Consider the following 19,782-nt stretch of genomic DNA (forward strand, 5'->3'; position numbering starts at 1 on the left):
CCAGTGCTTCTCAACACAAACGATCAAGCAACGCTCTTTAGAAATACAAAATTTAATATACTAAAATCTTTTTATTAGAATACCTTCAATACCTCCCCCTTACCTAGGTTATGTTCCCCAGCATGAATATCATACCTAGCAGTTCCCCCAATTATTTGAACCTCTGCTTACCTAGAAGTATTTGATAATGCATCTCGAATCAAAGGGACAAATCCTGCTCGTAGTTACACTTGTCAACCCCCCCTCAAGTCAACAAGATTTTATGGGCATAGCAAAAAGCAGTATTTGGTCCCCAGTTTTTAGCATATTTGAAACATATTCCTCTCTTTGCCATACAGTTTCTCTCTCTATGTATGTGTACTCCACATGCACATTGCCTTCCAAACAGCTAACATAATTGCAGTACAATCATTAAAGACTTATCCAAGTATGTGAGAGAAAGAAATATTTTATTTTGAACTAAAAACAAATTAGATTTATCTAAATCAAATTTCAAAGTCATTAGCCTGAAAAATCTTTTTCTGGTAATCACAGCTAACTTGTTGCAGCCATTACTAACAGTTTTAATCCTGCAGCTGAAGTATTGCTTTCCCCTATATAAGCAGTGAGTCATTTCAAGATATATGAGAGATGACAAGAAGAGAAACCCAGTTATCCTCCAGTATATCAGTTGACTTCCTAATGCTTAAAATTGTCGGTGTTTCATCTCAATTCTCTCCTTACTGCAGCACAAGTGTGCATACTTGTATGAATATCAACAAAATAAAATATAATTTGCTTTGATACTATTCTCAAAACTGAGCTAAAGGTACCAGTGAGAGTAAGCTCACTCTCGGGGAATTGCACATCTCAAGATGCTGCTCAGCAGATTGAAAAGTTCTGGGAGTCAATGGACTGGACTGCATAGAACCCTGAAGTGACATTTTCCACCAGAAGAACAAAAATGTAAGGTAAACAGAGGGCTGCAAGTGCTGCATCCAAGATAATAAGCCAATGGATAGCCCAGAACTACCAACACCATCCTTCTCCCCTCCTGGTTCTACCAACTATAACATCGTGATTTTCCTTGACACCAGCTACTGGGGCATGATCTGGAGTTCCTACTCCTCAAATTCCTTGGGTGCACAGGATGAGCTCAGCAAGACTACTATATGGCATACTCATCCTCCATTTTTCAGGTTCAATTTTTTATCAGCAATGAGTTGAATGCACAGTACTATCACTTAGATGCCCGGTTGAGATGCGTAGACACAATCAGCTCAACGTCTATATTCATATGATCTGTAAATACCAGACAGTATGAAATACACCTTCACAAAAGAGACACATTTTGAGTATCAGCTTTCACAGACATTATCATTAGCATATGAATAAGCATAAGGTTTAGATATGAGAGGTGCTGGGCACTTGCAGTTCCCATTTCAAAAACTGCTGCAGAAGACTAATACTGCACAGAAGCTGCATTGTGCTTGACTAACATCTGTAGGAGCTACATCTCAAAAATTAAAAAAATATGTCAGAATTTTTAGGAAAAGGAATTGTATCAAAACACTGTAGCAATCATGGAAAAAATATGAAAAAATCCCTTTGATTCATAACAATTTAAAATTGGCCTCCCTGATCAATTACTCTATCTGATATTTATTAATGTCAGTATTGTAGGATAGTAGCTACGTGTTCAAAATTATGTAGTTGTATGACACATTATGGAAAGTACTGTATAATTACTTGGCTCTGTGGCAAAACTTGCATGAACCCTTAAATGGGAATATTCTGTATTACAGATAATATTGAATGCTTAACTGAGTGAGTAGAAACAAGTGGATGAGCCTGGGGGGATGGTCATCTACTTAAGCATGCATTTGGATCTTTAAGCTAATTAATCACCTAGTTGTATACTTAAACTTAGTCAATCCATTCACACAGGTGATTAAGATCTCTTTAAAGTCTATTTTGATACTTCACAATTTTCTGTTAACCAACTTACCAAGATACTCAATATGAAGTGTGATTCTTGCCAGTGTATTGTCTGATCACAATGTAATAAAAACACAGCATGAAGAACAGTACCAAAACGGTAAGTATGAAAAAAACTGAAACACCACTCTTAAAAAACCCCTATTGATTCTACTACAGGCACAAAAGATATACCTAATAAGGTATAGATTAGATGCTAGCTACTAGGTATAGAGGTAACTGACTTACGATCCTTAAACATTGACTGGAAACATACATAAAATTGAGGTTTGGAATGAAGGTGTGGGGCCAAAAAAGGAGAGAGAATAATTTGCAATATAAAAGTGAAGAACAGGAGAGAAAACAAAAGAGAAGTAGGGCACAGAACAGACAGGGAAGGAGAAGAAACAAAAAGAATATAACTCTTTCAGAAGCCATTAAAAAAAAAAAATCACAAAATATTCTTGACGATTACAGAAAAGAGTAAAAAAAGAAAGGTGGCTTTTTGGGCAAAAGAAATAAATTTCATAAATACATTAATTGTGGAAGTATGACACTTCACTTTTTAAAATACATTGGCTCATTTTCAATGTAAATCATTTAAATCTTGACTATCCTCAGAATCTTAATAAAAACAGCAATTTGTTACTTAAACTTAAAAGGAACATAAAAGGATATGTCTAGGCAGGGGAAGCCATCTCAGAAAAAAACCCCTCAAAGATGCAAAAAAGAAAGCTGGCTTGGGAGACCAAGGAGAAGGAAGGTGTTTGATACACTGACTGTGATTCCTGAGATGACCTAAGGGTTCTGTTACAGAAAATATGCACTGAATACAGTTTCTTTGTCTTGGCTTTGATTTTCTGTGTCCAAAGATTGTTGGGGAGCTTTTGGTAAGGAAGGGTTTGCAGCACAGAACTGTTTTCATGTTGGCCTGAGGTCAATCTCTCTCAGTTGGCATGTTTGCAGGCAGCACCAATAAAAGGTTCTTTATGAAGTCTAAATGACAACAACCTTCTCAATATTAAACAAAAACATAAAAGTCTGCTCTTTGGTTCATTCTGAGGATCAATTTTCCCTTTTGAGAACAAGAGCATAAAACCACCAGAGACATATCTGCTCGTGTATGCAGCAAAGGGGCCTATGATGGGCACATGTGGAGAAGCCCTAGGGCCACTTCAAAGTATGCCAACTGGTTATTCCTCCTTTGGCCCTGCAACCATCAGGGGACTGCCAGAGCACAGCAGCTGCCAGCTGTTCTGCTTTATGACTCTTCTTGTTGTTAATGCATTTCTTATGCTCTGGACTGCAGGCAAACCTAAAACTTCTAGGTGCCTCCAAACCAAGGAATTCTCCAGAAGTGATCCAATGTGGTTGGGCAAGAGCTTCAATTTCTCTTGCACCATTCAAGTGTCCTACAGAATCAGAGCAGGACTGAGCTTCTGTCCTGAGAATTTTCACTTTTTAAACCAATACGGAACTCCACTTTTGGTAGAAGTACTGACAGTGCAGTGCACAAAGCTACCCTAGTTCAGTGCATAAAGCTACACTAAAGGGTCTGACAACATACTGTAGTTTGAACACCACTTCCCACGTTCTTTTTCCACAAGAAAGAACAATTCACCTTATTTAGAAAATTTTCTGCTGATCTAGAAAGCTTGTCTGAGAAAACACAGCTGGATGCCAACAATGTTTAGCACAGGATGTGTGTAAAGCAAATGCATGGCGAGATTTAGACATTTTCATAGAAAGTATCAGATGGAAGAAAAATCTAGATGAGATTCAAATTCTCCTCTGGTTAAGATATTTTTATGTAATTGTAGATGACAAGAACACTCACAATCACATTAGGCAGGATGATAGTGAACTTTTTAAAGTTATAACACTACTTAGATATACAAGAACTGCCAACTCTTGGCAAAGACTATGAAGAAACTTCTAACACCTTATTCCATGGTTAAACAATAAAATATTCTACAAACCCTCCCCTCAAATCTGGTACTGCCAATGCACAAACTTGGCCTAGATCTGATCCTGTCTAGCAGTTCCCAATTATTTAAGGCAATATTTAAAAAGAAATCACACGAAAAAAACCTGGGTAGTGCATTTCTACAAAGCATAAGAACACCTGAATATCAGCACTCCCTTCTCATGTTTTTTCAGACAAACTTCAGCCATCAACCATCAACAGAAAACAGAACAAGCTACTGCACTCATGGCAAAACTGACATAGATGTTTAACTGGTGTTCTCAGACTCTTCTTTGAGAATCTGGTGCATCCGGCCACTGATCACAATGTGCCAAAAAACTTCCCTGTCATCCTCAGTTCTTCTCTTAACACTCGATTCTTTCTGTAGTCCAAGCAATAATCACTCTCACTTTCTAAAAATATCAGAGTATATCACTAAGTAGAGTTAATCAAATACTTATAAAACAAACCCCAATGAATAAGATATATGAACCACATAAGCTGATTTTCTGAAACATACCTCTTCCATGTCATCAACATTTATATGTAAGCATGCTGTTTCTCAACATTTACTTAAGGTATTTTGCATTAATATCAAAGGTACAGCAGTACAAAAAATGACTGAGATTTTTTAAAATTAAAAGTGAGATAAGCTAAAATTCAGCAACTGATGAGTGCTAGGTGATGCGAATAAGAAGAGGCAGTACAAGTTTAGGAAATTTTATGGAAAATGAGGACAGAACCACCTCTAAGCTTTTTTTGGTTTTTTTGTTTGTTTGTTTTTGCTAATCATTTTCCTAAATGTATATATTTTTGCATTTCTAACCACAGTATTTCTCCAGAAGTGAGTAAATTATTCTATTTGATAAATCCTACAAAAATCCGCAGAAGCCATCCTCTGAATTTCAGTAGGGGACACTGAAGCATTTGAGCTACTTTTGAAACATGCTTATTAAGAAGTGAGCCTTTGTGCCTCTGGCACAGGGACAGCCTTGGAGTCTGTACTTGGTCAGATGCTTCCTTTCTATAACTTAAAATCATAGCTCTTATTTAACAGCATGAATAAGTGTATAATTTCCTTATTTTGTATTTAGTTGTATTTTCTGAGAAAACACCAAAATCTGTCTCTCAAATACTTTCTATTTCTCATTATTTTTGGTCATATTAACAATATATTCTGAAAAAATTAAATAACCACTCAGTTTGTATAACTCGCTATTGACATAAATCATAAGCATACAGAGCTTGAAGCAGAGTCCATTGCGGACCCTATCTACAGGCTCTTGCTCAGTGAACAGACTGCTGAGAGGGAGAAGGGGCCCAGAAGGTCGCAGGGAGGCACGGGCATGCTCTCTGCTGCCCAAAACGGGGGTCTGAATCATTCCCATCTTCTTTATAGCAGTGATTGGGAAGAAAATCAGTTTGGCCTGTTCGAATTCAGTCTAGCTACTTTGTCACTGACAGCATTTACATTTAATTATCTTTACTCAACAAGTAAGTTACAAAACCCACTAATAGACTATCAAGAAGAAAATGATAAAAGAAAATAGTAAGACTGCACACTAATCTCAGTCACCATACAAGCCTATATATTTGCCTTCTGTACATGCAAACTGCAGAATAGAACGTATTATTTAATAAATGAGCCAAATGATTTAATAAATGAGCCAAACAATATAATTGACATACAAGCAGTGGCTTTGAGGGAGTGCATGCATGTACACAACTGTGGTAGTTCCACATCAGTATCATGATATGCCAAAAATCTATGACAGAGCTTTAGATGTGAAATACGCAGTGAAAGGAACCTGCTACGCAAGCCTCTACCTTTCCACTGATGGCATATAAGAACTATTTTAAAGATGTACATCTGTGTAAGGTACAAAGACTTGCTATTTTTGTAGTTTTGATCAGTGCACCATATCTTTTCTTTCTCTTAAATGTTCTCAGATCAAAAAATCTGCTACCACTGATGAATGCTTACTGGGCAAATACAAAGTACAATTTATAATGCACGTTCCTGATGAAGACTGGTTTTGATTTGCTAAAGTCCAATATTTTGGGTATAGTACCATGGCATAAAAGTTTTATTAGTATGCATTTGAGGTAACATAGTTTATTAATGGAGGAAAGACAAGATTTGTAATGTTAGAAGTTTTCCTGGAGTTAGTGTGCTTCAGAAAGAAGAGACAGTAAAAAAGCAGTTTATCACGTTATGAAGCAGACTGTTCTACTGTTGGAGGCTATTACTAAAATGGCCCATAAATTATATGACTGTGGTAAGTTACAGTAGAGAAATGTTAACATAATTTGCTTAGTGTAATCTTTGATCTCATATCTCAGTTCTGGCTTTACCATTCTTTAGGGATAATCCTTTTATCAATGAATGAGAGTCACACACAAGCTCAATCTCAAACGCACCTGGTAAGATCTCTATTCTTCAACACTAACAATTTTGTGCTAGCCACATCTTTTACAGGAAAATGACTATAAAGCATCTTAAAGAGCTCTTAAAAACGTGAATTAGTAGGTTGACAATTTAACTTTTTGCACAACAAAAAGGACACATTCACATTATGGAATGTACCATTTCATACATTTATGAGAGTGAGCTGGAGAAAGAATATTGAGGGACTACCTATTTAGGAGTAAGAACAAAAGCTCATTGGATTGTACTTTCCAAGCTATAGTTTTAGCTGGTGCATCCATTTTAAATCACACTGAAGGATGCTCAGGTGTGGAATGCTAGAAATAGCCCTGATCATGCTGAAATTGATGGTACAAGATAATTCCATTGATCTTCGCAAAAGACTTTGCAATTGATGATATGGGTAAGACAATAATTTATGCTGCATTTGTAACGATTATAAAAAAACCCCAAACCAACAAACCAACAAAACAAACACAGAAAACCTACAGTAAAATGTGTCAATTTTGCAAAGTTCTCCAAAGCCAAGAAATGTAAATCTAAATTGTGGTCAAAAACACATAACATTTCTCGAGAAAACAATGGAAGGCTTTTTAGCATGAGGAAACCAATACATTTTAAGTCTACTATTTAAGCATTTAGATGATTTCAAGCATCCAAGGTCTCTTGCTGAGGCACAGCATTGCCAAATGCAATGACCTGGACTGAGAGTTGCCAGACTCACAGAAAACGCAATTTCTGGTCAGCATTTCATGTAATCAATATCCAAAACCTGATCCAAAATTTTCCTGTCTTCAGCACCCTTGATTGTTCTTCTCCCTTCTAGAACGTGGTAAGTCAGAAGATTATTTATTGTAAGACCTGAGAAATATTTTCTCATCAGACAATGTTAGTCATGCTGTGGGTTCCTTTTTAGGCTATAACACGGAGTCACAAGCCTTTTAGCCTACTGATACTGCTGATAATTATTTTTCCATACGTTTGACTAAACATCAAAAGATCAATAAAAACATATTTGTTCTTGCAGTGGCATCTCATGTTGGCATAAATAACTCTCTTGTAAGTGAAGTCAGGTGAGTGAGCCAAATGCAGCGGATAGAAACACATTCTCCTTTGTATTTATACACACTGTTTTCTGACAGTCCCATCCTTTTTTGTCCATGACAACTTTGGTCAAAACATCCATTTTATTAATAAATGTTGAGGTAAATTGAGTAATTAATGGTTCTTCCTGCCTGGTTATTGAAATGATTGATTTAGAAAATAAGCTTTGGTTGAAAGACATAAGCATATGGCAGAACTTGAATTTAAATGTCATTTTTGCTCCACTAGCCTAAGTATTTCTTTTGCCTAAGAATACAGAAACTACTCTTTTTTTTTTTCCCCACAGAAAAATTATTCAGTCAGAACAGTTAGAAATAAAAACTGATTACCTTCCTTCTTCCTTTCATTAAATTTCCCTGCGAATTAAGAACTACCATTCTATCTTGTCTTTAGCTGCTTTATCCTCAAAGAAGCTGAGAAAAAGCTAGTAGATTATCGATGTTGAACTGTTTGAAAGAGCTAGAAATACTATTCTATTATCACAGCAGGAATTTCCAAAGTGATGAGTTCATCATAGGATGCACAGACATTCTGCTGGAAGGTAGGATAAAGGCTGTACCTGAAACTCAATGCCGGTGAATCCTAATACTGAATTGGTGCCAGGTCATGTTTTGCCAGACAAAGATATTAAAAATGTAATGCCAGTACTAACGAGAGATTTGGCACACAAAACATGAAGAATGTCACAGATTGTGCTGACAGTGTGACACTATGTTTTCCTGGATGTAATCTGGGTATCATGAGAGTAAGCTTGGAGCACTAATGAGAAGAATGATACTGAACTGGAAGAGCTACTAAATATGCAGTAGCCACAGGGTTCCTGGAGTTAACTAGAGCTAAAATGAAAACTACAATTCCGAAAGTAACAGAGGGTAAACTAGGCAGAAATACTGAAGAAAGAGAATCTCAGCAGGCAAAACTTGTTTCTGGTACCACGCTTGCCAGGACATAAAGAGCTTTTCGAATCATACTCTTTTTATCCCTGAAGTCCTGTTAGAGGAGCACGAAGCTTGAGTTAAATGGGCACATATCATTTCAGGATATAAATGAGTTTCACAACTGGCTGGAGAAAACAATGTATAAAAGTTGAACAGTAAACCTCTTCCCATGCAAGAAGTAAATTACACGTTGAAGATACAAAGATCATCCTATCTCTTCGGGGATCCTGTTCTTAATGTTGCCATTGTTGATTTTTGTTGGCTTCATATTTACATCAGCTATAGCTAATGATCGTCAAGTGAAATGCATATAAAATTGCTTAACATTGGACTCTTCTTTGACCATCTCTCTTGGAATTCTTGGCATCTGCACTATAGGTCTAGAAACTTACTATCCCTTGCAGGAGACATGCACCCAATTAACTCTGCCAGCCAACAAAATCTGTGAATGTGCTGGATATTCACTTACTGAGGCAAAAATCATAAATATATATAGTCATTGAAAAACAAATGCATTATCATTGATAAAGAACTGCCCTGTTACCATCAGTGGAAGTCTAAACAGAGTGCTAATAAATTATCTCTTCAGCATGCCAATGAATGTCCTCGTTCCACAATTCTCAATTGCTTCCAGTGTTGCCTCTGGTATCCTGACTCCTGTTAAACCACTAACATCTTCTATTACAGGCTATTAACCACTTATTTTATATATAAAATTCACAATTAAAATTATACTTAATTGTTCAAATTCTATGAAAGGAAAAGATACACAAGAAAACAGCAGACAAACAGTTCTTTGTCTTTGAGAGGATGATAACAGAGGGAATTTGGACACAGTAACTCTGAAGGTCCATATTATGACTTTGCCCCAGCTGTCATTTATTTCCACTGTACTCCAGATTCACACTCTCCACAGGAACGCAGAGAGGAAAGTTTTAAGGTGGAGTAGACTTATCCCTCTTCCTTCCCCAGTACTATTCAGTGTAATACTATCAATACTTGGAGATAATGCATAATTCAGTTTGTCTTGCATTAACATATAGTACAGGGGGAAAAAAAAGTAAAGAAAATGTAACCCATGAAGAAAGAGGTCTACTCCACACAAAGTCCTCCTCTACTCTCTAAGACAAGGAAACACAGTGAAGAAATAAGAGTTGTTTTTTTTTTTTTTTCTTCCCCTCCAATGTCAAGTATAAGGATGCCAAAAATAAACCAGCATGTTCTTCTGAATTCAGAACTATGTCCACTATGTCAAGCAGAAATTACTTCTTACTTTTAGTAACATGGAACTTATTTTTGGATGCACTTAAAAAACTAACTGCAATGAAGATTATAATTTCTTTTCCTTTCAAGATTAAAATAACGATATTTGACTAAACTGATACATCACTGTTTGCCCATAACAATGATGTTTTGGAAAATAGCACTGAAAAAAGTAAGTTACCATGCATAGCAACTACTACTATCTGTTTCACCCTGCTATATTGTATTTAAACCTATTTAACTCAGCCTTTAAAACAAGCACACAAAGGAGTAAATCTAACCTCCATTCAGTACAAGGATTAAACCCAGGAAATAATTTAATAAAACTCTACAAGCAAAATGACTTAACTGTTGAGGACAATACAGCACTAATGTGTTTCATAACCAATGTCTTACCAACTGTAAGAGGGTCAGTGCACATGTCACTTCTATTCTCCTTCCATGCCAGCAGGTACTTGAAGCTGATGGGATCTTCTGCTTCTATATGGCTGTTAAATGCCACCATCAGTTTATGAGCCTTCGCAATGCCACAATAAGTCTTCGTTTCATCCACTAAGGCCAAATTATTTAAAGTTTTTGCTGCCTCAGAAGCCTGACTGAAATATTTAAAAGCTTCATTGTAGTTCCCCTAGTAAAGAAGAGAACAAAAGAAAATAATTGTAAAACCTACTTGTAGTCACCTGTATTTTATCTTGACATTAGAGCCTGCTCCTCTGGCACCTCGCAGATCTTGCAGCTGAGATGCCAGCCCACAGAATGACTCATGGCATGGTATTAAGCAAATCACTCTCCCTTGCTGTTTCCTAACCTCTAAAATCTGGATAACACTTCTCATACCTTTCTCAGGAACTGCATTGTTTTTTGGTTGTCTGTGTAGGATTTTGAACATATGAATCTCAGTATATCAATGCTAAGTATTAATACTGATTCCAGACAGGCCATTTAGAAATTATCACTATTGTTTCATTATATTTAACATCTCTGTAGGAGGAAAGGTCCTAATTTACTATTGTAATACTAAATTTTAGAAAAGAAATCTTAAAAATGGAAAAAAGAGGATTATGAAATGATGGACCTAAAGTATAGAAAAGAAGACATATTAAACCCTACAGATTTATGGGAGAAGAAGGGGTATATCAAAAAGCAGTGATATTCATAATCACAAAGAGAAACAGTAGGAGAAATATAAGGCAGCTATTACTAAATAGAAAACCCAAATAATTTATCTCTTCATCCTGCAGGATACAGAAATCCAACATTCATGAATCCAATAAAAAGGAGTACAAACAACAGTAGATAATACATTAAAAGGAAATAAGAAATGTAAAATAAGAATTATTTTTTAATGTTAGATATAGAAAGAAAACTCCTCAACTTCTTGACCAAAGAGGAATAAAGAGAAAACTAGGGAAAATCACGATAGGCTGAAGGATACTGCTGAAAAGCTAAAATATTTCTTGGTATATTTCTTCATCTTTTGTATATTTCTTCGCCGTGAAGCTACTTTGAGTTACCATACGAGATGGAGCCAAAACAAGAGTTGCAGGAGCAAGCTTCTAATTTAAAAAGTAGCACACTACCAGAGCTAAACAGAGCATAATTAAAAGATTTGAAGAACTCTAAAGACAAAGAGATTTAATTGCTAGGAAATAAATTACATCTCTGATTAAAACTAGGCGGTATAATCCAGGCTTCAAAGGTAGTACATTTTGTGTTGGTATGTGGCAGTTTGCAATACCTTTGTTCTCTACTACCAGTACTGTCTAATGTTTAATTATTATAGAAAAAGAGTCAGATGATAATTTTGCCAAGATTGTCAAAAAAAGGTAAAAAAGGAAGGTGGGTTTTTTTTTTTGCCAGGCTTTGAGGAATTTCAAAGGTACCTAATAATACCAACTGAGTGGTTATGTGATAGCAAATGATATTAATTCATTAGAAAATGAGAGGTAATTCATACTGCCTGAACTATTTGTAACTTTTAGTGGGTTCTAATTAATTCAGGCTCAGGAAGGCGGCCTTCAAATAACATGGGCAGCTCTGTAGTGGCTTCTCCTAAATGCAAAACAGCTCTAATATCTAGTAAGTTCAAACAAAATATTAAAATGCATCAATAATGCAGTGGAGAAAGCTAGAGTAGATACAATCTACATAAATAAAGTATATTAATAAAACTGGACAAAGTAAAGATATGCCAAACAGCAAATATAAACCAGGAATAGACTGAAAATTGCTACCAACTACAATAGAAAAATAGGGATGAATTAACCATAACTGAAGAGCAAGAAATTTAAAAATAATTACAGATAGCTCTCTCCTCTTAATGGATTGTTGATGGTAACAATCTTGATCACAAGCCTACTAAGAAGAAAGTTGGACATCCTTGTGAAAAAAAAAATCAACAAACTAGACAGGACAACAAAAGGTCTTCCTGGGAGCAAGTCATAATGGAACTGTTCATCCTTTACCTTCCTCTGAAGGAATTAGTTCTGGCTATTGTCAGAGCTAGACAAACTTCTTGTGGCAGTTTCTGTATGTCTATCATTACCTGTAGCCTGCCTGTTCCCTGGAAGATGCCTTCCAGTTCTCCCACTGGTGTGGAATTCTGCTGCCCTGATGGCACAAACTTCTGACTGACAACAGTTTCAAAGTTGTCTTATCCTTTCACTCTCAGCTTGAATTAACAAGATTGAAATTCCCTTCTGCATACAGACCAGGAGGACAGACTCCAACTGATACCTGTTGCTCTTGATACCACTTTTTGGGATCAAAATTTGCATGGCCGCTAAAATGTGCCTGTAATTAAAAAAGGAGAAAAGAGTAATAGAAATTCAAGTAGTCTTCAGACTGTTTTTAATACAGCAGTAGAGCAGAATTAGGCCTATGAGGACACAGCAATGAATAAAGAATGATAAGCAGTAGGATAATAGCTAATAAGCAGAAACATCTACCTGCCATACTCATGAGAACTATAATGGGTTAAGTGATGCGATTAGTGAGAGGAATGCAGCAAATCAGACTAGGAGACTTGAGAAAAATGAAATGAGAAATAAGAGAGTGTGTTATGCTAACTCCATCAGAGTTTGCATATTAAGTAAGCAAACTGGGAGAAATTAGACCTAATACTTGTGCATAACACAAACCCAGGTGTTTCAGGAAACAGGAAACATATGGGTAAAACAATCATGACTAGAAAGCAGGAATTGAGTACAGCATTAACGAAAGACAGTGATGGTGATGGAATAGTGAGATGACAACTGTAAAGGTACAGCAACAGAGTGGACGGAGCAAAGTGAATTTGGTCAAAGTCACTTTGCGAAGAACAGTAAAAGTTATATCCCTGGTTTCCTAAAGGTCCCCAAGGATAGATCTGGATATAAATAGAAATATCTTTAATTCTATGAGGAGGACAGTACTACTGCAAATTGTATCACCAGGGGAAGTACACAGTTGAATAAAAATACCCTAATAATGACTTAACTTGGAGAACACCGGCGATGACAGCTGACACCAAGCAGGCAGTGATCCAAGAAAGGAAATGTTAATTTAGACTCAGTTTTGGTAAACATTGCTGACCTTGCAGAAAAAATGGTATAGCAAATAGGGAATTGTAATACTTAAAGAGATTTTTTTGGGGTATATTTAAATTACATATTTTATGTAAATTAATGAGATTAAGTTACTACATTTTTCCCCTTCTACACCGCTACCCCAGTTCAAGGCAGCAAATTCCGGACTGAGAAAGAGAATTTACAGAATAACTGAAAAGAGCTTAATTCTTAAAATATCACTTCTCATAGAATTATTAGCAATGGTGGCAGAAACAGTGAAATAGAAAAGTAGTTAAATGGAATTTAGTTAATTATTTCTCAAATTTGGAGTAGAATAATTAAGCACAGTATCACATCACCCTACTTTCTTCTAAGTTTCAGATCCATTTTAAAATTACTTCAGCAAATTCTTAGAGACTTTAAAACTTAGATTTCAATGGGAAATTCAGCATTTATGCTAAGAACATATGTAAATAGAAGGCTCTCAGGCTAATTTAGAGATTACAGAGTAAGAAAATTTTCTACTGCTTTTGAAACAAAAACGGGCCACCAGCTATGGTAGTGGGAGTTGTCTGTAAGAGGAATCCAGAAAAAAAAGGCATTTGGGGGTAGCGTAAGTGAAAAGGGGCAAGTAGCCTGTTCAATACATCACACATATGTGGTGGGTTGACCCTGGCTGAGGGCCAGGTGTCCACCAGAGCCGCTCTATCACTCCCCTCTTTCATTAGACAGGGGAGAAAAGGTACAATGAAAAAAAAACTTACGGGTCGAGATAAGGACAGGGAGAGATCGTTCTCTAATTATCATCATGAGCAAAACAGACCGAACTTAGAGAGGGAATTCATCTTATTTATTACTAAGCAAAACAGAGTAGAGGAATGAGAAATAAAACCAAATCTTAAAAACACCTCCCCCCACCCCTCCCATCTTCCCGGGCTCAACTTCACTCCCGGCTTCAACCTCCGCCCCCCCTCAACGGCACAGGGGGACGGGGAGTGGGGGTTACGGTCAGTTCCTCACGCGGTGTTTCTGCCGCTTCTTCATCCTCAGGGGGAGGACTCATCGTTCCCCCGCTCCAGCGTGGGGTCCCTCTCACGGGAGACAGTCCTTCACGGCCTTCTCCAACGTGAGTCTCCTCCACGGGGTGCAGAACTTCAGGAGCAAACTGCTCCAGCGTGGGTCCCCCACGGGGTCACAAGTCCTGTCAGCAAACCTGCTCTGGCGTGGGCTCCTCTCTCCACGGATCCACAGGTCCTGCCAGGAGCTTGCTCCAGCGCGGGCTTCCCACGGGGCCACAGCCTCCTTCAGGTGTCTCCACCTGCTCCGGCGTGGGGTCCTCCACGGGCTGCAGGTGGAATTGCTACACCCCCTCATCCTCCCTCCATGGGCTGCAGGGGGACAGCCTGCTTCACCATGGTCTTCACCACGGGCTGCAGGGGAATCTTGCTCCGGCGCCTGGAGCACCTCCTGCCCCTCCTTCTGCACTGACCTTGGTGTCTGCAGATGTTCTTACATCTTCTCACTCCTCTCTCTGGCTGCAAAAGCGCCCTCTAACTGTTTTTCTCTTTCTTAAATATGTTATCACAGAGGCGCTGATTGGCTTGGCCTTGGCCAGCGGTGGGTCCGTCTTGGAGCCGGCTGGCATTGGCTCTATCAGACACAGGGGAAGCTTCTAGCAGCTTCTCACAGAAGCCACCCCTGTAGCCCCCCCGCTACCAAAACCTTGCCACGCAAAACCAACACAACATAGAAAAGAAATTCTGACAAAATCCCCAACCAAACAACAGGCAACAGAAGCTAGAAAGGGTGATTTAGAAAGGGTATTTCTATTTCTTTTGTTCATAGTGAAAGTGTTTCCTAATTTCCACATTGTCCAGTCTGCAGAACAAATTCTTTTTATTACTTACTGTATCTAAATAATTTCATGTAGTATTTCAGCTCTAAAATAGGCGTTAAAGGGCTCAACATGAATCTTTCACTTCTGCGATAATGTATTTAACCTTTCTGATTTCAAAAACCAAGTGCAAGTGCTGCATCTCTAGATGCGGTAAGGGACAGAGTAAGCATGGAAATCACAGCCCAGACAGGCAGCCAACAGAACTTCTGCCTTTGCAGGGTTCACACCAGAGGAACAATTCAGAAACTGTCACATTGGTCAGAAAGAAGCACCTCAAAAGACCTTAGAAACTATGATCAAGGAAGCTTCTTAGTTACCTCTAGCTTAATATTGTCCAACACAGCCTATCTATTGATTTAAACAGGCCGAACCAAAGCCATCAGGCTGGATGGAGGCATACAGAAGACTCATACAGCACTCATTTCATAAATTTGGCTGAGAGAGTGTAGGTAAGAAATCACACTAAGGTTAAAAAATACTTATTAGTATGCAATATACTATACATTCATTTTTTGTTTTTAAAGCACAAATTTCAATGTATAGTACAATAAAATTTCATTTTTTATTAACTGATGACTCTTTATGGGTATATGTGGCCCCAGTGGCAATCTGGATGCAGATTTTTCACAACACTGAAAGTTGTCATGATCTGAATTTGGAGTTTTTATTCACCCATTCTAGAAGAAAACATTATATGTTAAATACGGTGTGAAATTTTCACCTTTCCCAAAAACCTAAGGCAGATTTTACTTAGTAACACAGTATCTTCTCCTTTGGTAAGTCTCGTAAGATACACCACCTTGATCAAATTCTTCTGGGTCATCTCATATGCAAAACCAGATTTTTACCAGGAATTAAACCCAATTGTTCCACATCATTACTACAACCAGTACTTACCTTTTCATTGTAAATATTCCCAAGTAATACACATGCATCCACCAGGCTTTGGCTTAGGTGAGCGTTCTCAGCAGTCTTCATAAACTCTCCCAAGTACTTAATAGTTTCAGATGCTTTTCCCTGACTGAAGCAAAGAATGGGGACAAAATTAAATATTTATTCAGATGGCTGCTCCAAACGCTGAAGATCTATCCCCCTGTTCTGAACTAACTTTACTTTGTCATGACTCATCTGTGACTGGACTTTATTTCCAGTTGGTTGTCTAGGCAGTACGTATGCCGAGACCAATGAGACTAGTCCATACAGAACCTCTGAGGGCGGAACTGGACCCTTTGAGTGAAATAAACCAAAATTCTTCTTCAGAATATTGTGCCATATTTTAAGACCAAGAATGAAAATGCAGGTGATGATTTTACTGGGGTTTTGGAGTTTCCATTATTTTAATATTTTTTCTGCTGAGCAGCTGACAAGATTTTCAATACAGCCAGACCTCACATCCTGACAAAATAGGGGAAGGAGGTAAGAAGGCTAGCTTTTCAGTAAGACTTTTTGTGCTCCCGTCATTCAGAGCTGCCATTTCTTGCTCTAGAACGCTGGTGGTACAGCGGCAGCTCCATAATGGCACGGTCTCCTAGTTCTGGGGGTGACAGCCTTTCCCTGAGTGCAATGCTGCACTTCGGCTGGGTGAATCAAAGGTTGCTGGAGTCACACAGGCAAACCTATAAACTGTGGATTGCAGGTGTCACCCCCAAATCCCGGTGAGATCAGAGCAACCTGAGGTCACAGCTGAATCTAAGTTGAAAATTGGCTAATGTACTTTGACAATAACATTTGCAGATTTCCTTTTTTTAATAAAGCCGGTCATATTAACAATATGAGATCTCTGCAGTATGATTACAAGATATAAGATAGACATCTGGGTTTGCTTGTGAGTAAGGCACTGTGCTTTTTCCCTTTAAGGCTGAAGTGTTACTGCAGCTGACCTCAATATTAGCCATGAACTTGAGTCACTAATGTAGGAGCGTAGCATGCTAAATGTCAAGCCACCAAGCAAGACAGAGAATCCAGTCTTAATTAAGAAGCTCAGAGAAATAGAGGTTCCTGTAAGTGATAAAAAATTGTGATTTATTTTCTCACCATTTTAAAACACCTTCAAGTTATATTCCTGCAGCAAATGACTGACTGGGCTTTATTTACATTACTGTTTTCATAATAAACTATATTAGGGATATGTGCTTTCAAAATCTCGCAGAAGTCTGAAATTCCCTGTCTTATGATATCAGAGTAATTATAACCTGGTAGTGCCTGCCACATGGAACAGGAAACACAGCCAAGCACAGCTGCAAATTTACAATATTGCAGTGATTATCTGTATGTGACTGCTACAAAAAGATGCTAAAACATTGCAAACTAATATGCTTGAAATGTTCAACTATATGCTACTGTAAAGCTTAGTTGTCAATAAGCAGAGTTGGATTTACGAAAGTTTCCTAATTTAAGTATTTTAATATTATAAGAATATTAAATATACTGTATGTAAACATTTGCCAAATGTCAAAAGGCTTCTAAATTTTAGAATTAGAAACATATTTTTTAAACCTATTTTTTTCCCAAGAAGAGAAAATCAAATGTTTCCCCACAGAAATACAGCATATGATTTATATAAGTTGAAGGACAAGGTTAAAGTGTTAGACAAATATTAATTCCAGTTTTTCTAGTTTTCTATATGCAGTGCACAGGTGCAACTTGAAGAGCATATTATATGGCATAATCATTAAATCCATTCAACCAGACCTTTGAGAGTTAAAAACATATATTCTGAGGAAAAGGACTCCTCGGTCCAAGGAATGAGAATGAAACAGTGCAGAATATTTGTGTATCAAGGTGATTCCAGTTTCCAATTGGGAAAACAGGACTGTTAACACCCACATCCCCTGACAACTGTCCAATTATGTATATCACACTTGGCCTACTGTTTGCAGTAGAAGTAATCAATAAAGGATGTGGTTGAGTGAACATAGATTTTGGTTGAACCAATGCATGAAAACTTAATCATTTACTCAGAGTGGAGAAATCAAATAGAGCAGAGATGAAACAGCCACTAAGGGGTTTGTTGATTGTGCCACCAAGTTTGTGGGCTAGGGGCTGAAAGTAATAAAGCAAATGGAATCAGTGACAGGAGAAAATGTAAAAAGGTTTTCTTAATTTCATGAATTAATAGAAATGTTTTGATGTATTTTTGGCCATTTTTTATATTTCACATAAAAACCTATGCTCCACGTATAGAAAATATGAAAATTGCTAGGGCATATAACCTCTTTCAAGTGAACAGAAATCAATTTGATACATATCAGAAAGATATTTCTCACTGTTAGAACTTCACTTATGCCAACTAGCAATTGGTTGGTACAGTTTAACAATTTTTCAAAGGAAGTACTTTTAAAAGCACTACAGCTTGGGATATTTAAAGTATGCTAGAAGGATTACTGAAACACTTTATCCTGCATAAGACCTGATAACATGATAAACAGGCCTTTCCTACTCAGAGGGCTAATATTTTATAGTTCCTTCAAAAATCTACATGTTATTTTATACATCCATATACTTTCTATCTCCTTAGACATCACCTTCCTAAATGCATAAAATGTAATTTCCTAAAGATATAGTCATTCATGATCCCACAGAACAGTTATGATGACTTCAGCAGAAGAGATTACATATCTACAGCAACTCATTTTCCGGTTTCATGCTAAAATGCCCTATGAGATTTTTACCCCTATTAGACTTTTATGAAAATATGCACCTTTTATAGGATTGCTCATGTGATTGAATTGGATGTATAAATCATGTGTCCACAAGAAGTCATTACCATGGTGGACACTGGCAGAATAAGTCAAGAACATGATGCTATTATGTCAGATTTTTTCCCTGGAAAATGACATGCCTAAATGCACATGATAGATAATTTCAGTTTCCCATGGTCTGTGGAAACATCTGCAGCAAAGATTTCACAGAAATTTCCAAAGCCGTAGACAAGTTCTGAGTGATTCGGGAGGGCTCAGACACTTTCTCCAACCTGTCACAAGGTAATCAGTGCAAATTCTCACAGACATTATGGTTATAATGCATTATTTTAGGTAAGCAGTCATCTTTTTTTTTTTGTAAAGACATTATCCATCAAATTTAAAATGATTTGCACAAGTCTAGCCTAGATCAGGTAAAAATACAAGTGAAGAAAAAGTGATCAAGCTGAGTATGGAGATTCTGTCATCAACAGTAATTATGCATGCATTTATCCAATATTTTCTGAACAGGCTTGCCAGAAATTTGCTTGTTTGCTATATATCAGACAAATACATATCCAAAAGTTTGGTGTGAGAGTAAAAAGAAAGTTACAATTTTTTTTTTAATGTCTCTTTTTTTTTAAAATGTCTTTACATTGGCTTTTCAAATCATTTTTCTATGCCCTTTCCTCCTCCAAGGAAGAACCAATGGACCTGGACCAGCATGATTTTGTTCACAAAAAATTCTGTTATTGCAATTTGAAAAGTAGGTTTGCATGAAATATCCATCATACTGGGTTACAAACAGTGTTCTATTAGAGAACACTGCATGGCAAAGGGAATTAATCTAGGATGGCTTAAGACAAAGATCACAGAATCGCAGTATGGTTAAGGTTGGAAGGGATCTCTGGAAATAATCTCCATCCTCGTTGCTCAGAGCAACTAGAGGAGGTCTGTGTCCAGTGGAGTTTTGAGTGACTTTGAAGGATGGAGACTCCACAA

The 19,782-nt window shown here is 37.3% G+C and overlaps 1 protein-coding gene across 2 annotated transcripts in view; it reads right to left on the reverse strand.

Moving 5' to 3' along the window:
- Positions 1-19,782, reverse strand: part of TTC29 (tetratricopeptide repeat domain 29) — a 205,263-nt gene that overhangs the window by 37,156 nt on the left and 148,325 nt on the right. For both annotated transcript variants that reach the window (XM_075750713.1, XM_075750712.1), the window contains exons 9-10: positions 15,998-16,121; positions 10,052-10,283 (exon numbers count right to left, since the gene is read on the reverse strand). In XM_075750713.1, coding sequence (XP_075606828.1) covers positions 10,052-10,283; positions 15,998-16,121 — 356 coding nt within the window. The remainder of the gene's footprint in view (positions 1-10,051; positions 10,284-15,997; positions 16,122-19,782) is intronic.

This window comes from Balearica regulorum, chromosome 4 (assembly GCF_011004875.1).
Source record: "Balearica regulorum gibbericeps isolate bBalReg1 chromosome 4, bBalReg1.pri, whole genome shotgun sequence".
Classification (NCBI taxonomy): Eukaryota; Metazoa; Chordata; class Aves; order Gruiformes; family Gruidae; genus Balearica; species Balearica regulorum.